General features: G+C 43.6%; 1 protein-coding gene across 1 annotated transcript in view; it reads left to right on the forward strand.

Moving 5' to 3' along the window:
• The window catches only part of LOC145401233 (protein trapped in endoderm-1-like), a 64,861-nt gene extending 42,277 nt beyond the window's left edge, over positions 1–22,584 (forward strand). The window contains exons 2-6 of the mRNA XM_080273554.1: positions 17,509–17,641; positions 18,599–18,712; positions 19,295–19,565; positions 20,491–20,670; positions 22,318–22,584. Of these exons, the coding sequence (XP_080129680.1) occupies positions 17,509–17,641; positions 18,599–18,712; positions 19,295–19,565; positions 20,491–20,670; positions 22,318–22,584 (965 nt within the window). The remainder of the gene's footprint in view (positions 1–17,508; positions 17,642–18,598; positions 18,713–19,294; positions 19,566–20,490; positions 20,671–22,317) is intronic.
• The last annotated feature ends 228 nt before the right edge of the window (positions 22,585–22,812 follow it).

Consider the following 22,812-nt stretch of genomic DNA (forward strand, 5'->3'; position numbering starts at 1 on the left):
CTCCCCTCTTTTCCTGTGTTATCTACTCTCTCTCTCTCTCTCTCTCTCTCTCTCTCTCTCTCTCTCTCTCTCTCTCTCTCTCCCCCCCCCCCAGTTGTGTCCTCTTCCTGTGTCCTCTTCTAACTTGTGTCTTCTCATTTATATCACGATGTTCCCCCTCCTTTTCTTTCCTGCCTTTAACTTTTGTTCTTCAGTGCCTCAGTGGTTTAGTGGAAGAGGTTTCAGGTTGGAGAGAGTCGTGTGTTAATGTGCTACGGGTCGAATCGAAGCTATATCAAGTAACACACTGACATGGACGTATGATGGTATCCTGGTGCCGGTGCTTAAATTATCTGGACTACAGTAGCCTGGTAGTGGATTTATGCATATTCGTTTATAGATAGATAAATGGATAGATATAGAAATAGATAGATGAATAAATGTATATGTATATTCCTAGCCACCCAAAGCACCTCTCCTTCCCACGAAACACCAGCCTCCCTTATACACCGCCAGGCACCGTGACGTCACAGCGCCACTCACAACCCCGGCACTTCCGGTGGTAGTGGCACCTCACACATGTTAATTCCATGCAGGACGACTTTGATTTGGCCACAGGACAGGGCCATCCAGTAGCCCAACTACGCGCCATACCACAACTCACCTCATCACCCTCTCACTACCACCACCACCTCCCGTACCTTTCGCACCCACCCCCACACACACATCCACCCACTCACCACACTACCACTGCATTTTCTCACTCTCACACACCACCACCAACTCACCCCACCAACACACCCTTTTCTCCCACACCCACACACCCTCCCACCTAAACACCGACTCATCCCGTTTGGTTCATCACCCTAGTATCAACAAACTCCTCTCTCGGATTTCTAAAGCTGTGTCCCTTTTGTTTGTCCCTTCTGTGTATACACCAATGCAAGGCTCCGTCTGTGTGTGTGTGTGTTTTTTTTTGTTGCACACTGATGTAAGGCTGTTTTATGTGCGTTTGTGTGTGCACCGATGCAGGGCCCTTTAGGTACCTTTTTTTTTTAAGACTGCAAATGTGTACATGATTTTTTTAATATAAACCAGCGCGACTGTTTCTTTATGTACGTTTCTTGTGTCCACTAGTACAACGCTGTATCTGTGTGTGTGTGTGTGTGTGTGTGTGTGTGTGTGTGTGTGTGTGTGTGTGTGTGTGTGTGTGTGAGTACAATTGTTCTCTGTACGCCAATGCAAAGTTGTTTTTCTTCATGTGTTTTGAAAGCTTTTATGACTGTCCGTGTACTCCAGTGAAAGACTTTATGTACGACTGTGTAGGCTGCACCAGTTTTATATATGACTGTGTGCACTGTACACCGATGTGAGGCTGTGTATATGTGGCTGTTCTTTGTACTCCAGTGCTGGTAGATTCAAGCCAACTATACTTACCATTACACAAGCGTTCTCCTGTGTAACGCACGTACACACACACACACACACACACACACACACACACACACACACACACACACACAGATAGATAGATAGATTGTTTGTGTGTGTTTACATACATACATACATAATACTGTACATGCATACACATACACACATACAGAGAGAGAGAGAGAGAGAGAGAGAGAGAGAGAGAGAGCACCCCTACTTTACATAACTCAGGCTCATTATGTCATTTCACACAATTCTTTTTATATTTCATCCAACAGACTCTGCTTCTCCTGTTAACCCCTTCAGTGCGGTGAATTCTTTTCTGTATTCACACTTCCAGCCGACACTCGATTGTATTCAGTGCTGGCGGGAAACATATGCTCTCTTTTTAACTCCACCTTTTGTTATGACGTCTTTTATTTTTTACTACTGCCACACGACTGTATTCAGCTTGTGGACGCCCTTCTGTACTGATAGGATTTGGAACATTCCTATATAAATTTTAATTCCTGTCACTGGCACCCGACTCTATTCAGCTTATTAGACACCTCCCGGAATTATAAGGATTGTCGCTGTTTGTGTATGTAATTCACCGGGTCGGTCAGGATCACCTGATGGTCGTGATCGTCAGCTTTTACCCTCCCGGAAGGGAGCTGAGAGCTCATATAGTCCGATCTAAGGGCAAGACTGTGACCTTCACACACGCACACACCCGTCCCCTTGCTCAAGGGGGACAGTAACCACCCACTTCGTCAGTGAAACTTTTCGCAACCTGAGCGAGGCACGAACTCCCGTCCACCAGTTGGCAGGCGAGAGCGTTACCACTGCACCAGCGAGCGGTGTGTGTGTGTGTGTGTGTGTGTGTGTGTGTGTGTGTGTGTGTGTGTGTGTGAATCGGTGGACTTCAGACTTAAGTTACTCTTCTCCTGCAGTCCACCATCCTCCTTTCGGCGGATAATGCGGGAGTTGAGGGAGTTTGTACAGCCGAGTAGTTCGTTACCCGAGTGTACTGATTCCACCGCGTGAAGGAGTCCCGCTACAGCATCAGTGATAACATTAGAGAGTCACCATCAACCCTTTTGCAGGATTGCGTACTTATACATCCCTTACTCCTCAGGTTCTCTGTCATTTCTTCTTCTTTTTTTTTATTACTTTTATTTATTGCTCAGTAGTTTTATTTTTCTCTCTTTTTCAAACATTTTTCTGATCTGTAACTGCTCTTTAAAAAATATATTAATCCCGGAAATGCATGAACTATTTTCTCTTATTTTTCTGACCCATTTTAAGTTCTCGTTTCTTCTCCTTTTCATTGTTTTTTTTTTTTCTTCTGAACTGGTTCCGGAAAAAAAAAATAAAAAATCAGTTAACACTTTTCCTTTTATTTTTCGTAGCCTTATTTAACATATCATCTCCTTTTCTTTTCTTTTTTTTCTCCCCTAATATTTTCTCCTCTGTAACTGCTTCCGGAAATGCATTAACCCCCGGAAATTCACGGACTCAAGTTTCTCTCACTCTCCGGGGACGCTTGAGTGCCAGGAGTTTCCGGAAGATTGTGAGTAAGCTGGAGGGAATGAGTAAATGATTATAGCAGTGTGTGTGTGTGTGTGTGTGTGTGTGTATGTGAGAGAGAGAGAGAGAGAGAGAGAGAGAGCATGCCCATGTAGAGTAGAGATGTTAAGGAAAGTGGACGTCATGAGTACTAAGTGTGGGCGGTGTGTGTGTGTGTGTGTGTGTGTGTGTGTGTGTGTGTGTGTGTGTGTGTGTGTGTGTGTGTGTGTGTGTGGGAGGCGGAGGTGGTGAGTGAGGTGGACCAAGTGAGTAAGCAGAGTGATGAGTGGGTGTGGGAGGTAGGGGGAGGAATGAGTGAATTGAATACTATGAATAAACAGATGAAAGGGTGATGATGATAATGATAAAGATGATGATAGTGATGATGATAAATGAATGAACTGTCTTCTTCCTTAGCTACATATTCTTCATATTTACACATTAATATCCTTCATTGTGTTATTGATGCAGACTACGTGGATATTAACAAGATATAAGTAGCATACAAGAGAATGTTAAGAGTTTATATCAATAATAATAACAGAGAGAGATATGCCACGAAATCTTTATGTCCACATGAATACGGCCTAATGGTTTAAAGTGTTGATGGTGACTCTAGCATAATATTGTTGATGATGATGATGATGATGATGATGATGAATAAATAAACCCTTTTGGGGGAGGAGCTGGTGAGTAAACTTAATACATTGAAAAACAGTGAATGCAGAGTCCGGAAGGCTGACTGTGTGAGAAGTGGACGTGATTAGGAGCAAACTGTTTGGCGGATCTGCTTCTGTTTGTGCCCCGGAACTATAAATGCTGTGGAATACGAGGCTGACGTAGAGCTGACGCGGAGAGCTGAGTTAACAAGGAACGTAAAGATGACGTTAGTGGACTAACAACTGACGCAGAAGAACAGACAGGACTGGCATAAAAAGGATGACAGAGTAACGTAGAGGAAATAACAAAACGTGTATAATATTAAGCAGCAACAGTAGAGTTTAAAAGGTGTCACTATAGCTTAGTTGTCATTTCTGGTTCTTCCCTGCCGATTTATGCACTTTCCAATATTCTCCACACCATCACCCGGCAACTACACACTCGAGCCTGTCTAAGTGGAAGGTGAGAGGCGCTATCCACTTTACCACACACGTGCAAACTGTTCTGGGAATTTTGCAAGAGCCATTTTCACTAATAAACTGCAGAAACTTACAGGAAAAAATTCTGTAATGCCGTCTAGAAAAAGTTGCATCAGTTATTACGTGTTGTTTTCCTGTATTATTTTCACAGGTAAAGTCTAGAACCTCCCCCCCCTTTTTTTTATTTTGGCTGCATTCGTAGGGGTGGCCAAATCCTGTGTGTGTGTGTGTGTGTGTGTGTACACCGATTTCCGATGACATATAACCTTTATAAGTTGCAAAGATGAATTATTATTATTATTATTATTATTGTCATTATTATTATTATTATTATTATTATTATGTAGAAGCTGACGGAAAGAACTTATGTAAAGTTGGCAAAAGAGAAGAGTGGCAAAGAGCGGACGTAAGGAAGCTGATGGAATGTAGAAGTGGCGCAACGAAAAGTGACGTAAAAAATTATATGTAAGAGACCGGCCGACAGTGACACGAAATTCCGACAAAGCTGACGAAAAACGAAATAAAAGAAAAAAAAGAAACTGGCAAGACTGACGGTAATACTAAGTCAGCAGTTCTGGACACGGATGCCCAAACGATCTCAAGATTAATACCGCGTCATGAAGGTGATTACTTCTTGCCGGAACAAAGAGAACAGTACAGAACCTTCCTTGTTCTTCAAAAGCACTTCTTGGTTTCACTAGGGAATCATTCTCAAGTATATTTGCGAATCCCATAATGTAAAGCAGGGATTCTCGGGCTGGGGTTCGCGGACACCCAGGGATATGCAGGAGGGTTTGGAGGAGGAACAGTTCATGGAAGACGAGAGAAATATCAGTATAGAATATGCCTATTCCACTGGGTGCAGTTATTGAGATGATAATACGGAGCAATAAAAAAAAAAAATGCTTCCACAAAACGTGCACAACATCCACACTGAAACTTAATTCCGGTCGTCATAAGTAAACTATTGTGTTAACATTAACGCGGTGCTGTAAATGAGTGTGGCAGCTTATTTATATGATAAAGCAATGACCACTTCAGGAATTGTGCAGTATTCGGTGAAGTAGGAATTTTTTACTAATTTGACGTTAGTACACAACCACTCTATATTTATCTTAGTAATGGCGGTACGGGTCAATGATCTGATAACTCGGGGGGTACCTGATGGGAAAGGAGTTTTGAGAACCCCTACTGTGGAAGACTGAAGCAGAGTTGAAGCAGACATGACGAAAGGACGTGACGTGGATTTGACGTAAAGGCGCGACAGGGTTGAGACAGCGGATGCACTGAAGGGCTGACGAATGATTTAACAACCCCACACAAGGAGGTCTGAGCTAGGTTGAATAAAAGCATGTCGAAAGAGCAAGGACAACACAAATAAGTCACGTAATGGGGTTAATGGAGGCTGTCTAATTCTACCTTTTCTATAGAAGGTCTTTTCTGACTTGAATAATATCGTTTATGGTAAGCCGTATTGACGAAATATTACGTTCCCGGAATGAAAATGTTGATGTCCTAAGAAAGAGAGTGGCTGGGTTGAAAGAGAGTGAAAGAGGAAGTGGGTGCTCGTTTGTGAGAGTAAGTGTCCGGTGGTAAAGAGAAGAAAAAAGCGAATTTCTTGGGCGAGAGAGTGTTTGTGCCTTGGATGAGAGAGAGAGAGAGAGAGAGAGAGAGAGAGAGTCCTGCTTAGCCCTCTGTTTACACTGGGTGACCTGGGCAGAGAGTGGAGGGAGGGACCGGAGGGGGGTTTATGCCTGGCGTGTAACTTGACTCTCGTGAGTCCCCCTGTGGTGTGTGTGTGTGTGTGTGTGTGTCTGTGTGTGTGTGTGTGTGTGTATGTGTGTGTGTGTGTGTGTGTGTGTGTGTATGTCAGAGGGGTTATAGTCTGCGTGAACGCCTGTGTATGCGTGAGTCTCGAGAATGGAGTGTGTGTGTGTGTGTGTGTGTGTGTCTGTGTCTGTGTGTGTGTGTGCGTGCGTGTCAGAGGGATGAGTGTCTGCGTGAGCTAATGGCTATGCGAGAATGTCGAGAATGAAGTGTGTGTGTAATTCACCGGGTCGGTCAGGATCACTTGATGGTCGTGATCGTCAGCTTTTACCCTCCCGGAAGGGAGCTGAGAGCTCATATAGTCCGATCTAAGGGCAAGGCTGTGACCTTCACACAAGCACACACCCGTCCCCTTGCTCAAGCTGGACAGTAACCACCCACTTCGTCAGTGAAACTTTTCGCAGCCTGAGCGAGGCGCGAACTCCCGTCCACCAGTTGGCAAGCGAGTGTGTGTGTATATGTGTGTGTGTGTGTGTGTGTGTGTGTGTGTGTGTGTGTGTGTGTGTGTGTGTGTGAATTAATGTTTATGTGCGTGTGTGTGTACGCACCAATTTACTGTATGACTGTGTTTCTTTGATGCGTGTGTGTGTGTGTGTGTGTGTGTGTGTGTGTGTGTGTGTTTTCCGTGCAGTGAGCGTTTATGTATTCTTGGCAATGTTTACATGATGCTGTTTGTGTGTGTGTGTTTGCATACGTGCTAATCTAAGTTTCTGTGTGTGTGTGTGTGTGTGTGTGTGTGTGTGTGTGTGTGTGTGTGTGTGCTCACGCGTGAAGCTTTCGATGAACGTGTTATATACGTTTGTGAGCATAATTGTTTTTGCATGTAAGCTTATGAGTGTGTCCGTGTTCGTACATATGTATCACTGTGTGTGCGTGTGTATGTGTATGTATGTTTTTGAGTGTATATGTGTGTGACAGTTTTACGTCTCTGTTTTATTGTTTGTGAGTGAGTGAATGTTTGCGTAGTTGTAAATGTATGTGATTACTTGTGTCTGTGTCTGTGTATTTATGCATGTGTCTGTTACTTGTGTGCGTTTGCTTGTTTGTTTGTAGCCATGTCTTTAACTCAGTGTGTTTTTGTGCATTTACATGTGTGGATGCGTTTGTGTGTTTTCGTGTCTGTATTCGTGTGTGTGTGTGTGTGTGTGTGTGTGTGTGTGTGTGTGTGTGTGTGTGTGTGTGTGTGTGTGTGTGTGTGTGTGTGTGTGTGCGTGCAGAGGGCCACAGCGCAGGGCAGGAGTATATAGGTCCATTCAGAAACTCCTGTGACAAAGACTACTTGTTCTCTCTCTCTCTCTCTCTCTCTCTCTCTCTCTCTCTCTCTCTCTCTCTCTCTCTGTGTGGTTGTGTATACTGCATCGTCTCTCTGCCATCCTACTATCCTTAACACACATTATCAAGCAGATGAGGTGGCAAGAATGTGACTCCCAGGAGGTACAATATTGAGAGCATTATAACCTTGGCCTGACCGTCACACACTCTCAACACACTCATTTGCACGTCTGCTGGTTCCGTGGTTTGCAACGCCTCTCCAGCTGAAGGTCAGGTTCGGTGTCATAAAAGGCAGCTTTTTTTTTTTTTTTTTTTTTTTTTTTTTTTTCCATATTCAGTTATGCGACCAGTGGCAAGATTCACTAATTAACCTCCAGTCATTTCGTTGTTGTTGCAGTTTCTATTATTATCATTATCATTATTATTATTATTATTATTATTATTATTATTAACGACAAGGAAAGAATATAATCGTTCCGTGACCCCTTTTTGTTTTTCTATACATGCATTTTAATTATGAAAGGAAATTTTTACGATCTCTTGTTTGGTTTTGCAAGAATAACATGGAAAAAAGTATGCAGAAACTTCCTATAGTTCTCTTTTTTCTTCATTCTTTATTTATTTATTTATATCTGCCCAATATAAACCTGAGTTATGAGACAGATTTAATCATCAGTCTGTTTGTGAACCTGGTCTTTGTGACGTAGGCCATTATCACATGTCCATAATCTTCTGAACAACGATAGCCCAGCCTCGGGATCCTACGCATTGCAAAGGGCAAAATTCTTGACCCCAGACAAACAGCGATCCATAAAACCAGCGTACATGTATCTTCCATCAAGCGACCTCTCATGAACCCTCAAACAGTCAGCAAACTTCTTCATGTTACTGCCTGGCTTTGTCATGCTATTTATATCTTTGGCAAAAAAAAATATAAAAAATAAAGAGTGTGTTTATGAGTTAATGCAGACGCCAGATGCAAAACCCTTCAGCCAGGCTACTAGTATACACTGGGATTTTTTTTTTACTGGAAGTTGAAAAGATGCAAAAAGTTGGGGCTTCTTTCCTTCTTAGTGTTACTGATATACAGAATAGTTTGTGTATTGCATCCCCCTGTTTTGTGTGTTTCGGGGACGACTCAGTTTGCTGTTGTCAAGAGTGGAGAAATTAATACACAGCCAAGCAGTCAATGGACGCTTAGAATAAATAAATAAATAAAATATGTCAGCAACGGAAAGGGTTCTAAGAAGTGGAAATGGTGCAGGGTACACTCTGGTAACGCTGATGGGCCGTCCTCGTAACACATGATAATTCTCCACTAGTGGCACAGGAAGAGCAATGTTTTTATTCAGTTAAAGCGAGACGATTAAATGCAGCTGAGGATATACCTTTCGTTGTAGACTCTCTCTCTCTCTCTCTCTCACTCTCTCTCTCTCTCTCTCTCTCTCTCTCTCTCTCTCTCTCTCTCTCTCTCTCTCTCTCTCTCTCTCTCTCTCTCTCTCTCTCTCTCTCTCGACCTTTCTGACCTTCACATCACAATACTTCTTTATCCAAACACAGTCTCCCCTCACCCTGCCACACCCCCACCCTGCCTCACCCCTTACCCTTCCTCTCCCCTCAATGTTCCCCTCCCCTCATCCTGCCTCTTCCCTCACCCTGCCTCACCCTTCAACCTGCCTCACCCTTCACCCTGCCATTCCCCTCATCCTGGCTTTCCCTTCACCCTTCCCCATCCCTCACTCTGCCTCTCTCCCTCACCGTGCCTCACCCCTCACCCTGCTTCTCCTCTTAGCTTACCTCACCCCTCACCCTGATAGAAAGAGCCAGTGGGTAAATATCTCTAATCCTTTCCGTTATAATCATCATCCTTGAACAAAGTCGTCAGGAGTAGTCTAAATTAATTCCCCAACTCGATCGACTGTCGGCTTCAGGACTAGCACCTTGAGTCCAATGGCGTATTTTATTTTACCTTGTTCTTACTATCTCCAGACGGACTTACTCAGCTTTAGAGGGACTCTCCGAAATGGGGTGTTTGGTTATGGCTTTGACTGGCCCTACAAGAGGTCTCCCCTAAGATGAACAAACTAATTCAGTAAACAAAGTATAACAGAGAGAAAAAAGAAACTACTGACAGCGTTGTTTTTATTGTAGCCCCAGATTCATTTGAAAGGTGAACCCAGTGAACTGCAGGCTTAAGTTGTTCATCTCGTGCAGTCGACCAACTTTTTTTTTTTTTTTTTTTTTTTTTTTTTTTTAAGGGGAAATAGGTGAGGAATGTTCGTATAACCAGGCAGTTCAGCCGCCCAGTTATATCACTGCCACGGCATGTAGGCGTCCCTCACCAGCACCTACTGAATGGGTTACACTAACGCGTTTTACTTACCGGGTAGTTCTTTCCTTTCAGTTACATTTATTACTTAGTTCTGTCGCTGCTGAGGAGCCTACACGTGGTGGCGCTGGTCACCTTGAGTGGATTAGCTGTGGTGTCCACCTGGGAGCCAAACCTCATCATATTTCCTGGCATCTTGTCGTGGGGAGAACCTCGATCCGACCCTGGTGAGACGCTATAACAAAGGGGGGAGGGGCCGAATCTGCATTGTATCGTACCTGTAGGATAGACCCATAGAAGCAATTGCTTACCTGTGGTCGACGGGTCTCCTTGGCCAGACAGACCGGAGATAATCAGTAGCAGAAACAACTTCATTCTATAACCCCCTTTCCCCCCATTGTCTTTTTTTTTTTTTTTACTCCGGGTACCACCAGTCAATTTTACTTAACTAAGGGTACGTGAAGCCTTTATTTAACGTCCCCAGCTCAGAAATTTTCCCTTAGCTTTGTGAAGTCGTTTGGAATGAGAGGGAATAAAACAATACACGTCCTCTTAGTGTTGGGATTAATGATACACTTAGTTAGTTCGTTAATTACATTTACATTTATTAATTATTTAATTACGCTTCCATTATCGCTCACGTCTTTATTTAAACTTACGTGTCACTTATTTTTTAATTTCACTTAGCTACATTTACTATATAGGTGATATCAGTTTGACCATTACCACCAGATAATTCCTGTAGTAATGGCAGTTCTACTTTTATTTTTACTGTATATCCTTTTTTTTTTTTTTGAGGGGGGGCACTGATATGAGATTTCTGAGCCTGAGTCTTCCCATCCAAATCCATGTTTCCTGTGAGTATACATCGGAGATCTGAATGTGTGAAAGCCTGTGATTATGTGTGAAGTGAGAGAAGGTTCCTGACTGTCATTGTAACCATTAATTCTCAAAGTTATATTAGTTTTTTTTATATCAAGAGGCAGAACATAGTAAGTCTGTTTTCCTTTGCTTCTCTGTATATGTAGTTTAACATTACCTCGCTATTTTTGTGTTGTTTTTTATTACGGAGGAAGGTTACAAGAGCTTTGTGGAATGGCGTATGATGTGAATAAGACTGGAAACCACAGTACCTTCACACACACACACACACACACACACACACACACACACACACACACACACACACACACACACACACACACACACACAACAGCAGGTGGCCCTCCTATCCAACAGACTCTTGTGATGGAGGAAGTGGAAAAAGATAAATGAAAGAGAGAGAGAGAGAAACCACACAGATCTCACAACCCATACTAGTTATACCTGCCTACTTATAGAGAGTTTTGCTCTTTAATGATCCGACCTATCCTGCTTCACCTCTTCGTAATTCCTCTCTCAGCATTGAAATATTAGCCAAAAGAAAATGAGAAGCAGAAGAGGTGAAATTTTCGGCTGTACTTGCAAGTGAGTCGGTGCCACGGCCTTAACATCCTTCAGTCACGTTCATTTTAGTTATCCCTTTGTTTCCCTGTTAAATTAACATCACTGTCTAGAAAATATCTGTAATAGTGTGTATTTTTTATTTAACTTTTTGTGTCATTCTCAACATAGTAAGTTTAATCTAGACGAACGTATGATGCACCTAGACAACTATAACCCAGTATTATTAGCCAAAGCGAATGTATGACAAGTATAACAGAAGAAAGTTGTCCTGCAGAGATACAGGACACAGCTAAACGAAAATAACCTATGGAGATAAACCTAGACGAGTGTAGGGAGCACCCAGACGACTAAAATCAAGTAATAATATTGTAAGTATGGTCAGTTAAGATTCACCTAGAGAAATGTATGACTCACCTAAACAAAATATAACATAGCTTAACCAAGACGTATGTATGACTCAGCCGGACAGTAGTATGACGTATACTAGGGCTTGTATGACGTAACATAGCTGTCATTATTTATCTCTACCCACTCTTGAGGCCTTGCTACCACCACTACCCTCACCACCTCCCCCTCGGCTTATCGGGAGAGCGGGTCTGTGTGTGTGTATGTGTGTGTGTGTGTGTGTGTGTGTGTGTGTGTGTGTGTGTGTGTGTGTGTGTGTGTGTGATCTTGTGTGTGTCTTTGCTAAGTGCCATTACCGCTATCATAAGGACCGTGATAAAGGCAAGTATTCTCCTCGCCCACCAAGGCTTACCTGTTTTTTTACTTCACGTGTGTTAACCCGTACAGACCAAAAACACATTTTATATTTCATTCTTGCCACTACTAGATCATTTCATTCAGCTCTGGAGATACTTTTCAAACTGGAAGGGTTAGATAAAGCCTTCATTAACCCGTTCACTGTTAGAGCTCCTTCCTAGCTTCAGTAAAATCGTCTGGTGGCCGCCTGACTGAGCTGAATATGTATAGATAGATAGATAAATAGATAGATATACAAGAAATGGTGTATCCAAGAAATGATGTAAAGGGCCTCTGGTAAGTTGGTTCAGATAATCCAGCTGCAACAATATGACTTACAAGATAACTGCTATTTCCACATTCTTCATCCCAAACATTCCTCTCTTAAATCTGAAGAAAGTTGTCTGAGGGTAGCGAGATTAAAAATTCGACTGAGAAGGTCTTTGTTCCTTTTATGTGTTATTTATGCAAACTATATTGTTACAGAAAAAAATAGTGCCACTTAAACTGATATCAACATTTGGTAGGAGAGAGAGAGAGGGGGTAGGGGGGGTTGAGAATCCGGGAGCGTTAGCACGTGTGGGTGTGTGCAAAAGAAAGTGCGATTAAGGGAAAGTTTTGTGACAGTAAGTGTGATTTAGTATATGCTAATGAAAAGCGAGAGTGAGTGACTTAGAATTTGGAATGTGCGAGTGTAAGTGTTTATGAGTGTGTGGTAATGAAAGTGAGAGAGAACGTGAAGTGTACGAGAGTGTAAGTGGACTTGAGAGGATAGTGTAATGCCCTACCCCGCCTTATCCCCCCTTTCACTCAGTCCCCAGCTCCTTATCCTCTTCTTTTTTCCCCCATCCCCTATCCCCCTCTCTCACTCTCTTAACACTCCCTGTCTCCCCTCTTCCTTTCTACCCGCTCCCTATCCCCCCCTCCCTCTTTCCCCACCCCCTATCCCCTCTTCCTCTCTCCCACCCCCTATCTCCCCTCTCCTTCTCTCCCCACCCCCACATCCCCATCCCCGTCCATCTCTTCCCCAGAATAGGGTATCACTGCCACTTACCGGGTATCCAGATTGCGATGGGAGCATAAACACACACACACACACACACACACACACACACACACACACACACACACACACACACACACACTTACATACACATGTGCTGCATGTATACATACATGCCTACCTTACATACATACAGACATACACACATATACATACATACATACACACATAAATACTGTGCGAACACAAACATTCTTTCATACATACACGCACATATGAATACACATACATATACACAGAACACACACGCTTATAAACACATACACATACACATGCGCCTTAACCATTAGTAAATACGCCTCCTCTCTCTCTCTCTCTCTCTCTCTCTCTCTCTCTCTCTCTATATATATATATACTCTCTCTCTCTCTCTCTCTCTCTCAATACAGTATATAGATTGATAGATACCTAGGCTGCTTCCCCCAAAAAAGGAAGATAGCCGAGACAGGGCGACACACTCCCAATTTACTCATCCACACACACACACATTTACTCGTATCTTAGCCCCATCTGTCTTTACATCTATCTGTTTACGATATCTGTCTGTCTGTCCGTCTCTCCATTAATCCCTCTATCTGTCTACGTATCTACATCTGTCTGTATCTGTCTATCAGTCTGTCTGTCGTACCATCAAGCTATCTATTCATGAATCTATCTCTATCCCGTGCACGCAACCATCCTCTCATCAGCATGGGTCTCACTGGGCGTCAGGGGCGTTGTGCTGCGTTTTCATTATCAGGTAGGCCAGTGGGGTACTTAGCTGCCTTTCTGTCTGGGTTGGAGACATGGCTGCCGAGTAGATTGGCGTGCTGTGTACGAGAGGCAGTCGGTAGAGGCGTGCTTTCGTCCAGGGTGAATTCGATTGTTGGTGACACCATGGTGCTACTTTACACACCGTCACACCGATACTGTTAGGTGTTGAATGTTTCACTAATTTTTTTTTTTTTTTTTTTTTTTTTTAGACAGTTTCATCAAGCTCGAGAGAGACTTCCCAAAATGAATGAGTTTGATTTAACCTTCATTAACCCCTTCATTTCTAAAGCGCTCTCCTAATCACAGTAAAATTCCTTGTTAGCTGCAAGAGAAATAAGAATATGACGTACTTGGGCTGAAGAGATTAACCGTCTCATGATGAAGACAGCTCTGGTATTCCGGCCAATACCAGACGATTTTGTTTACGTGAATGTAAGTGAAAGTAGGTTGAGAGTGGTAACTCTGGTATCGTTAAGCCTGTCAGACTCGGGACTTCTCTCGATGATAGATGCATGAAAAGCGCATGTACGAGTAGATAGGTAGACAGATAGATAGATAGAATGACAGATAAATAGATAGATAGATGCCGATATCCACAAGGGAAAAAGAGAAAAGACGAAAATAAGCCTATAATTAAGCGTGTGATATGGAGCCAACCAGGAGCCCGGAAGCGTCAGTGATGTGTGAATAATAATTGCGGGGTCCATTTCGCTGGGCATGCTGGTGACCATTCTCCCACGCTGTTCTTTCTCTTTCCTAGTTTCTGGATCCTACCTCATCTCCTCTCGAGGTGAATACTAGATCAGGATAAAATGATGATAATGATGATGATGATAAATGATGTCTTGCTACCTCCAGACGATTTCACGCAGCTCAGGAGGGCCAGCTGATAGTGAAGAGGTTGGAAACAATCTCTGCAAATTTTTTTTTCTCTCTCCAAAGCGTCTCCTTTAACACCGATAACGCCAGACGATTTTATTCAGCTTTTACGGGAGATCTTTGGCGGTGAAGGAGTAGCAGTTCCATAAAAGTGGGTCGACACAAAGGAGTAGTCATAGATAATTGTCCTTTCCTGTCAAGATGTATAATTACTGAGCATTTTTAGTAACTGGCCCACAGCATGCCTAGCCACGGTGGGAGGATCTCGCCACAAAAGAACAGTCACATAGGAAGCCCCGACGAATATACAAACATTTATTCCCTATCAAAAGAAAATGTATTATGCTTTTATGATAACTGACGGTAGAGTATAATATGTCTACATCCTTTAGCCCGAGGACGTATTTCTTACTTTTGGGTAATACCTCCACCCTCCAGCCTCCAACCTCCACCCTCCACCCTCCAACTTCCACATTCCACCCTCAGACTTCCATCCTCCATAACCTACACTGTTACTACGGGATTACATTCACTAAATCCTGTCGTTGTTTTGAAGATTCCATTCACAAAATCCCTTATTTGTTTTGGTCTTGAATGACATATCCTGTTCGTAAACTAACACACACACACACACACACACACACACACACACACACACACACACACACACACACACACACACACACACACACACACACATGACTGGCAGAATAATGACACCTAGTTTACATAACAGTACAAAATCCGGCTCAGCTTTTTGCAATTCACACCATAGGCCGAGGGAAATACGCAAATAGAACACAAAGAGAATACAAGTGTGTGTGTGTGTGTGTGTGTGTGTGTGTGTGTGTGTGTGTGTCCGGCCTACTGCAGGCTTACCGTCAGATCAGTGTTAAAGTAGTCACGGTCGTGCTATAAAAGAACTCCCCTCCCTTGTGTCGGAGGCCGGTACTGGATCCCGGCCTGCCACACAGCCTTCACGTTGGCTCAGTTTTACCATTGTTATTGGCGTTGTCGTCCTAGCTGGCATCCTCGTCAGTATCGTCATCTTCATCATCATCGTCTTTAACATCATCATTATCGCCATCCTCTCATTTATTTTCATCATCATCATCATCATCATCTTCATTATTTTTGCTATTTTTTCAGAATGCTGAGTAGAATTTACAAACGAGAAAAAGAGGACAGACCTATAATAGTCATCATCATCATCATCATCACCATCATCATCAGTCATCATCATCACCATCATCATCATCACGTATCCTGTGAACAGATGGGGTGAGTAAGATACAGAAGCATAACACCGAAAGCACAAAGTCGGAAAAGCATTAACAGAGCACTTGGTGAAACGGGATATACTTTCATTTATTCATCATTCATGCCTTCTAATTCATCGCCTCCACACCACAGGCACAAATTTTCCATATCACGGAGTTCATGTATGGTTATTATGTATGGTTGTATGGCAGGAGGGAGAACTATGGGATTATGCGTAGTGAAGAACATAACATGACTGCCGAAAATATTCCTTTGTCTCTGCCTTTGTCCGTAAATGTTGAACTCTTGCCCTACATCTGTATAAGCTGGGCAGTTACTCTATGTATAAGTTGGCTATTTCTCTCTCTCTCTCTAAGTTCAGCTACTCTTCTTTCAGTACATCATTTAATCTCATTTTCTATCTACGTATGAGATGAGTCCTTTTTTCGTCTGTACCTAAGGTGAGCTCTTCCTCTATCTTTATATAAACTGAACTATTTCTCTAGCTGTCCATAACATGATCTCTTTCACTACTTCTGTTTATATAAGCCTACTTCTTTTGTAACTAGCTCTCTGTGTAAGTTTTCCTCTTTCCCAAGCTCTGTCTGTATAAGCTTACCACTTTCTCTGCCTCTGTCTAGGCTTACCTTTCTCAGCCTCTCTATAAACGTACCTATATCTTTACCTCTAGCTCTGTAGGCCGAATTCTATCCACTTCTACCTTCAGAAATTTACCTCTTTCAAAGTACCTGCAAACAGCTGTCTGATATAGTTCTTTTTCCAAACGATTTTACCATAATCACAGCACAACCAGACATATCCAGTGCTAAACGAAATATGAGAAAATACACACACACACACACACACACACACACACACACACACACACACACACACACACAAACACGTATTCTGTGGACGTAGCAATCTCCCCTGGTGGCCGGATCGTGAACTGTAATGGTCGGAAGCGGATGTAAAGTACAATGAACGTCTGCCTGGTATTACGGTGGGTGAATTATAAAGAGTTGCTAGAAACAGGTTCCCTGGGGTCTCTATATTTGTTCTCTAAAATTGATACAAAGGCACTATAAAAAAAAAAAAAAGTCTAGAAAATCACTAAGAAAATACTAAAACCACTGAGAAAAGCTGAAATTGACTAGATTTAGCAAAGATTCCTGAAGAATCGTTTTAAATATAATAGCACTTAGATCTACCCATAAAATCGCTAATATAGCAGCAAAACACACACACACACACACACACACACACACACACACACACACACACACACACAGAATGGCCATCAACTTCCTAATTTCCTCTCTCCGTTTTCTGTTGTTTTGTCGGCTCAGCATTTCGTCACCCCTGCAATTGTTGAGTCTCCATATCAGTTCCTGGTTGTTAATAGTTTTATTTTTTTACGTTTACCTTTGATACTCATTGACTCATGATTTCATATATGCCTTCTACACACTGCCCCTTTCTCTTTTTCCCCTCACACTTCGTCTTCTCCCTCGTTCTCACACTTCCTCTCCTCTCCTCATACTTCCTCCTTCTTCCTTATTTACACAGTCCTTGCCTTTCTCTCCTTAACTCTGCATCCGTCACACTTCCTCTTCTTATGTCACTCTCACACTTCCTTTGTCTCTCACTATCATACTTTCTCTTCCTCACTCCCTCACATTGTACTGCCTCCCTCACTACCACACTTCCTTTACCTCCTGCAGACGTCCTCTTCCTCCCTTACACTTCCTCTTCCCCTCTCACACTTCCTCACTCTTTCTCTGCCTCACTCATACGCTCTCTCTCACCTCTCTAACCCCTACCCCTCTCTTCCCCTCAGGTAACCTCATCACCATCATCGCACTCAGCCGCAATAAGAAACTACGAATGCACGCCACCACCGCCTTCGTCATCAGTCTCTGTGTCAGTGACCTGCTCTTCTGCTCCATCAACATGCCTCTCATCGCTTCCAGGTGTGTGTGGCCAGAAACATAATCTATGTAATTTTATCTTATTATACCTTACTTAACCTAACCCAGCCTAACCGAAATTAATAAAACCTAATCAAATCTAATCTAAGCTTACCTTACCTTACCTTACCTTAACTGACTAAAACATACCTAGCCTAGCTAAACTGAACTTTATCTAGCCTTGCTTTAACCCAGCCAAACCTAAGCTATCCTAACTTGTATCAGTCTGACCTAAGATTGCATAACATAGCATACCATAACTTATCCTAACTCTGCTTTACTTTACCTTGACCAAACCTGATTTCATCTAACCTAACAAACCAAATGTAAATAGTCTAACTGAACCTAACCTGTACCTCACGGCCTGCAGGAGTTAAGTTAGACCTAACCTAATCACCATCACCTAACACCTCTACTGAGGCTGTATTACAGTGGACAATATTTTCACCGACCTCGGATTAATGTACGTTTCTTGTCAACATTGTCCACGATTCTGTGGACTGCCATACGAACAGCATGTGAGGGTTTGGGTTTTGTATGTATGTACCGTTAAATATGCTGTGTATATAGAATGACTGATTGATTGATAGTGACAACGACAAAATGCAAAAACGCTGTTTTCAATAGAATTTCAGTTGATCGTTCCGCATAAAATATATTCCTGTGTTTCCTTTAAGCCAGCCAGCATCGCCACCACTTATCCTGACTGTGTCGCACCAAATTAGGAGTTACTGCAAAAGTAACTGCAACACTCTCCTAGGAAAGACCAAACGTTTAAAAGTATATATGTTATTTTTGTGGCTTTGGTCAACTGTAAAATCGACGATCATACATTCTTGGTTTACTAGCAAGTCCACACTTTCCGCAGATTTCTAGTGCTTGATCAGAGAGTGAGACCGATGATCGTTGGAATATTTGCCCAGTATGATGGTAACTTAACTCCTCTTTCCTCCCCCACAGATATATCCACGAGGCCTGGGTGCTGGGCGAGACTCTGTGCAGTATCTTCCCGTTCTTCTTCTACGGAAATGTGGCAACGTCGCTGCTCAACATGGTGGCCATTACCGTCAACAGGTGTGACATATATCGCTCTCTCATCGTCTCTGGGTTCTGTGTCTGTGTATGATTGTGTTACTGTATTATGTATCTACGTGTGCGTGTCCTTTCCCCACTCCCACACAGGTAAATATCACCCTCACAACCAGTCTTCCTTTACATACTTCACAGTCGTGCGGAACTATTTAACTCTGTGCCATAATACTCAGACTGTAACCCCTTAATGCATAAAAATAATAAAACCAATAGAAACGTGCATGGTGTTCCTTGTGGTGGCAGCATCGGTGTAAAATCAGCAGAAAATATACAAGAAGGGGTGAAAATCTAACTTCTCTGCTTAAGTTATTGATGTTAAGCTTGAGATTCGTTCCCTCTGATGTGCTTGACAAGATCAGGAGCATAACTCAGCTTGATATATTTCATGATTAAGGGTACCATCCCCCTCTCCACCCTCACAAGGGATGTACTGTAACTCCCACAACGCTCTCTATTTCTAACACACACACACACAGTCCTCTCTCTCTCTCTCTCTCTCTCTCTCTCTCTCTCTCTCTCCAACAGATAAATATTTCCCCACAAACACCCTCCATTCCCCCACAGGTACATTCTGATCGCCCACCACGGCATCTACGACCGCGTGTACCGCCCCCACTACATCTACCTCATGATCGGTCTGGTGTGGGCCTTCTCCTTTGGCATGATGGTCCCGCCCTTGATCGGGGTGTGGGGCCGCCTTGGACTCGACCCTCCCACCTTCTCCTGCACCATTCTGAAGAAGGAAGGATCGTCCCCAAAGAAATTCCTCTTCCTCTTCGGGTTCCTGCTGCCCATGATTGCTATCGTCGTCTGCTACTCGGCCATTTATTACAAGGTACATTTTGATTGTTACTGCTTATCCTGTTTTCAAACCTCGTACCATTCTTAGTGGAAAAAAAAAGTTAGGGTAATGATTTTAATGATGACCTTACACCTTGTTTCCCCATAACCCTTTTTTCTCTGTTAAGAATAAAACATACGGACCTTAACTGAACACCCTGCCTATCACTCAGTCAGTCTCTCATACATAAAGAAGATTTTATTTTTTTTCATTGACCCTCACCGATCGTCTCTTTCACATTGTCTCTTGCTTGCTTTCTCTAGCTCATCTGTCTCTCCCTCCTCCTGTCTCTCCCATCCCCCGTATCTCCCTGTCGTCCACCTTACATTAAAAAAGGCTAATTTTGACTGACTCATGCTGTGTCACTCCATCACACTGAATAAAAAATACTGTTCATTACGCAACTCTGGTGATACATAGATGATCCTATGGCTTTACGTGCATCCTCCTGTGCACGTGTATACATACGCACCGAGGCCCGTATACATGTGCACTATGGGCCCTGTACATATGCACCGAAAGCCGTATACGTGCACTGAGGCCCGTACACATGTGCACTAAGGTTAGTATACATATGCACTAAGAGCGGAATACATGTGCACTGAGGCCCGTATACATGTGCACTAAGGGCCATATAAATGTCCACTGAGGGTTGTATACATGTACACACTAGGGGTCATGCATATACACTCAGGGCCATATACATGTGCACTAAGGGCCACATACAAGTGCACTAAGGGCCATATCCAAGTGCACTAAGGCCATATCCATATGTACTGTGGGCCGTATACTTGTGGGCTGATGATCGTACACATGTGCTCTGAGGGCGGTATAGATGTGCACTGTTAACCGTATGCATGTGCAGCAGCAGCAAGAATAAGCTAAAAAAAAATAAAAATGCGTGTGTTGTGTCCTCCAGGTGCGACAGTCTCGACGCAAACTGGCAGCACACGCAGGCAAAGGCGGCACCATAAGCCCCTCCAGCGTCGCCGTCACCAAGAAGGAGGACATGAGGCTCACCCGCATGATGTTGACTATCTTCCTGTGCTTCCTGGCGTCTTTCCTGCCCCTCATGATCGTCAACGTGGCCGATGATGAGGTAAGAATGGGAGACAGGGAGGAATGGAGGGAAATGTATGAGGAAGGCAGGTATATATGAGGGTAGGGAGATGTAGATGGGAGGTAGGAAAAAATGTATGAAGGTAGGGTGGTGGATAAAGGGGGAGGTAGTGAGGCAGGCAGACTGAGAGGAAAGCGTGGAGGAAGACAGACTACTACTGTTGGATGGCAGGTAGGTAGGTTGGAAGGTAGAGAGGGAGATAAGTACGCATGGAAGTAGTCGAGAAAACTGGGAGGGAGACAGGTAAGTAGACAGGAATGAATAAGGTAGGCAGGCAGGGAGGTGCGGTGGCTGGTAGGTAGGCAAGTAGACAGAGAGAAAAAATAAATCAGGCAGGCAGGAAGAGAGGCACCGAAGTAGAGAGAAAATGGACCTGTGTCTCACCCATATGACGCTCACAATCTTTCTCTTCCTGACATCATCTCAGCCTCTCATGATCATTAATGTGGCTGATGAAAAGGTAAGAAAGGAAGGATGGAAGAAAGGGAGGTTGACAGGAAGAGGAGAGGTAGAAAGATAGACAGAAAAGAAGGTACTGAAGATAAGAGAGCAGAAAGGTAGGAAGGAAGGTATGGAGGTAGGTAAACTGAGAGGTATTGAAGCTGGGGAATAGCTAGCGAGACAAAGAAGGCAGGCAGGGAAGTCAATAGGAAGGATAGGAAGTAAGCAAGCAAACAATATACGGTAAGAGGAAGACAACCGTAAAGGAGAGCGGACAGGCATGGAGGCGGGCAGGCAGTCAAGGTGGGGGTAGATATCCAGGAAAAGATCGGGCCAGAGATAAAGCATAATATAGAGTAATACTAATATCCATTTTAAGTACAAGCATGTGTCTTAATAAATCGCTTTCTTACTCAGTACATAGTATCACTGTCATCGTACAATCAGGCCGAACTTTTGTAAGAGGGAATGTGTGAAAATTAACTCTGATCGCCACCTGAAGACCATATGTGTATGAATGAGCGTAGGTGGTTTGGGTAAGATGATGTGTAGGGTAGGGTGGTTTGGGCAGGACGTAGGTGAGTGGAATGGCAATGGGTAGTGGTGCAGTGTAAACCAGGTGGATGATGGAGTGGAGGAGGACGTGAGGGAGGAAGGCATGGAGTGGCGCCAGGGAATAGCAATGAGTGGCCACGGAGAGACCTAGTTCTTCCACCTTAACTTCGTCCAGCTGAAAGGATTAATGAACTGAGGCTTGTAGGCTGCTTGATTGTAATGATAATAATGACTGATTGTGGCGATGATGATATTGATGGTTGACTGATGATAATGATGGTTGATGGTGTTAATGGTGATGAAAGTGATGTTTAACTGTGATGGTGATAATGATGCATGATCGTGATGATAATGATGACTGATTGTGACGATGATGATCATGATTTTGCAGTGATGATAATGACGGTTAAGTATGATGATAGTGATAATGATAGTTCATAATGTTACTGATAATGATGGTTGACTGTGATGATGGTAATGATAGTTGATGATAATAATAGCTGACTGTGATAATGATAATGATGACGATGATGGTGATAGTAATGATAGTTGATGATAATGATAGCTGACTGTAATGATGATAATGATGATGACAGTGTTAAATCTTCCTCCTGCTCGTGTCCGGTACAGGTTCGAGTCCCGTCCATCCACGTGCTGGCATCGGTACTCGCTTGGGCCTCGGCAGTGGTCAACCCCTTCGTCTACGCCGTCACCAACCGTCAGTACCGCACCGCCTACAGCAAGTTATTTTGTTGCTGTCGGGGCAAACCATCTCGCAGCTCGAATTCCCACTCCAAAAGCAACTCCTCTCGCACCTTTGTCACCGAGTTCCAGTACCATGCCTCCACGGGCCACGTCACGAGCCCTGTCCTCTCCACCCCGGCTAGCGAGGCATGAATTTTCGGCGTCTCCGTCCCGACCAAGAAGGCTTGAATTGTCGGAACCCCCCTTGACATCCCGACCGACGATGATTGAGCTGTCGGATCTGCCTACAACGTCCCGACCAACCGTGCCTGAATCATCCGGACCAACGATGCTTGAGATGTCGGACCTCCCCGCCTCATCCCGGCCAGCCATTCACGAACCACCCCTGTCACCCGTGCGTAAAGTGTCCTCACCGTCCAC

Source organism: Coenobita brevimanus, chromosome 55, assembly GCF_032717465.1.
Source record: "Coenobita brevimanus isolate Jiangsu-jjx chromosome 55, ASM3271746v2, whole genome shotgun sequence".
NCBI classification, from domain to species: domain Eukaryota; kingdom Metazoa; phylum Arthropoda; class Malacostraca; order Decapoda; family Coenobitidae; genus Coenobita; species Coenobita brevimanus.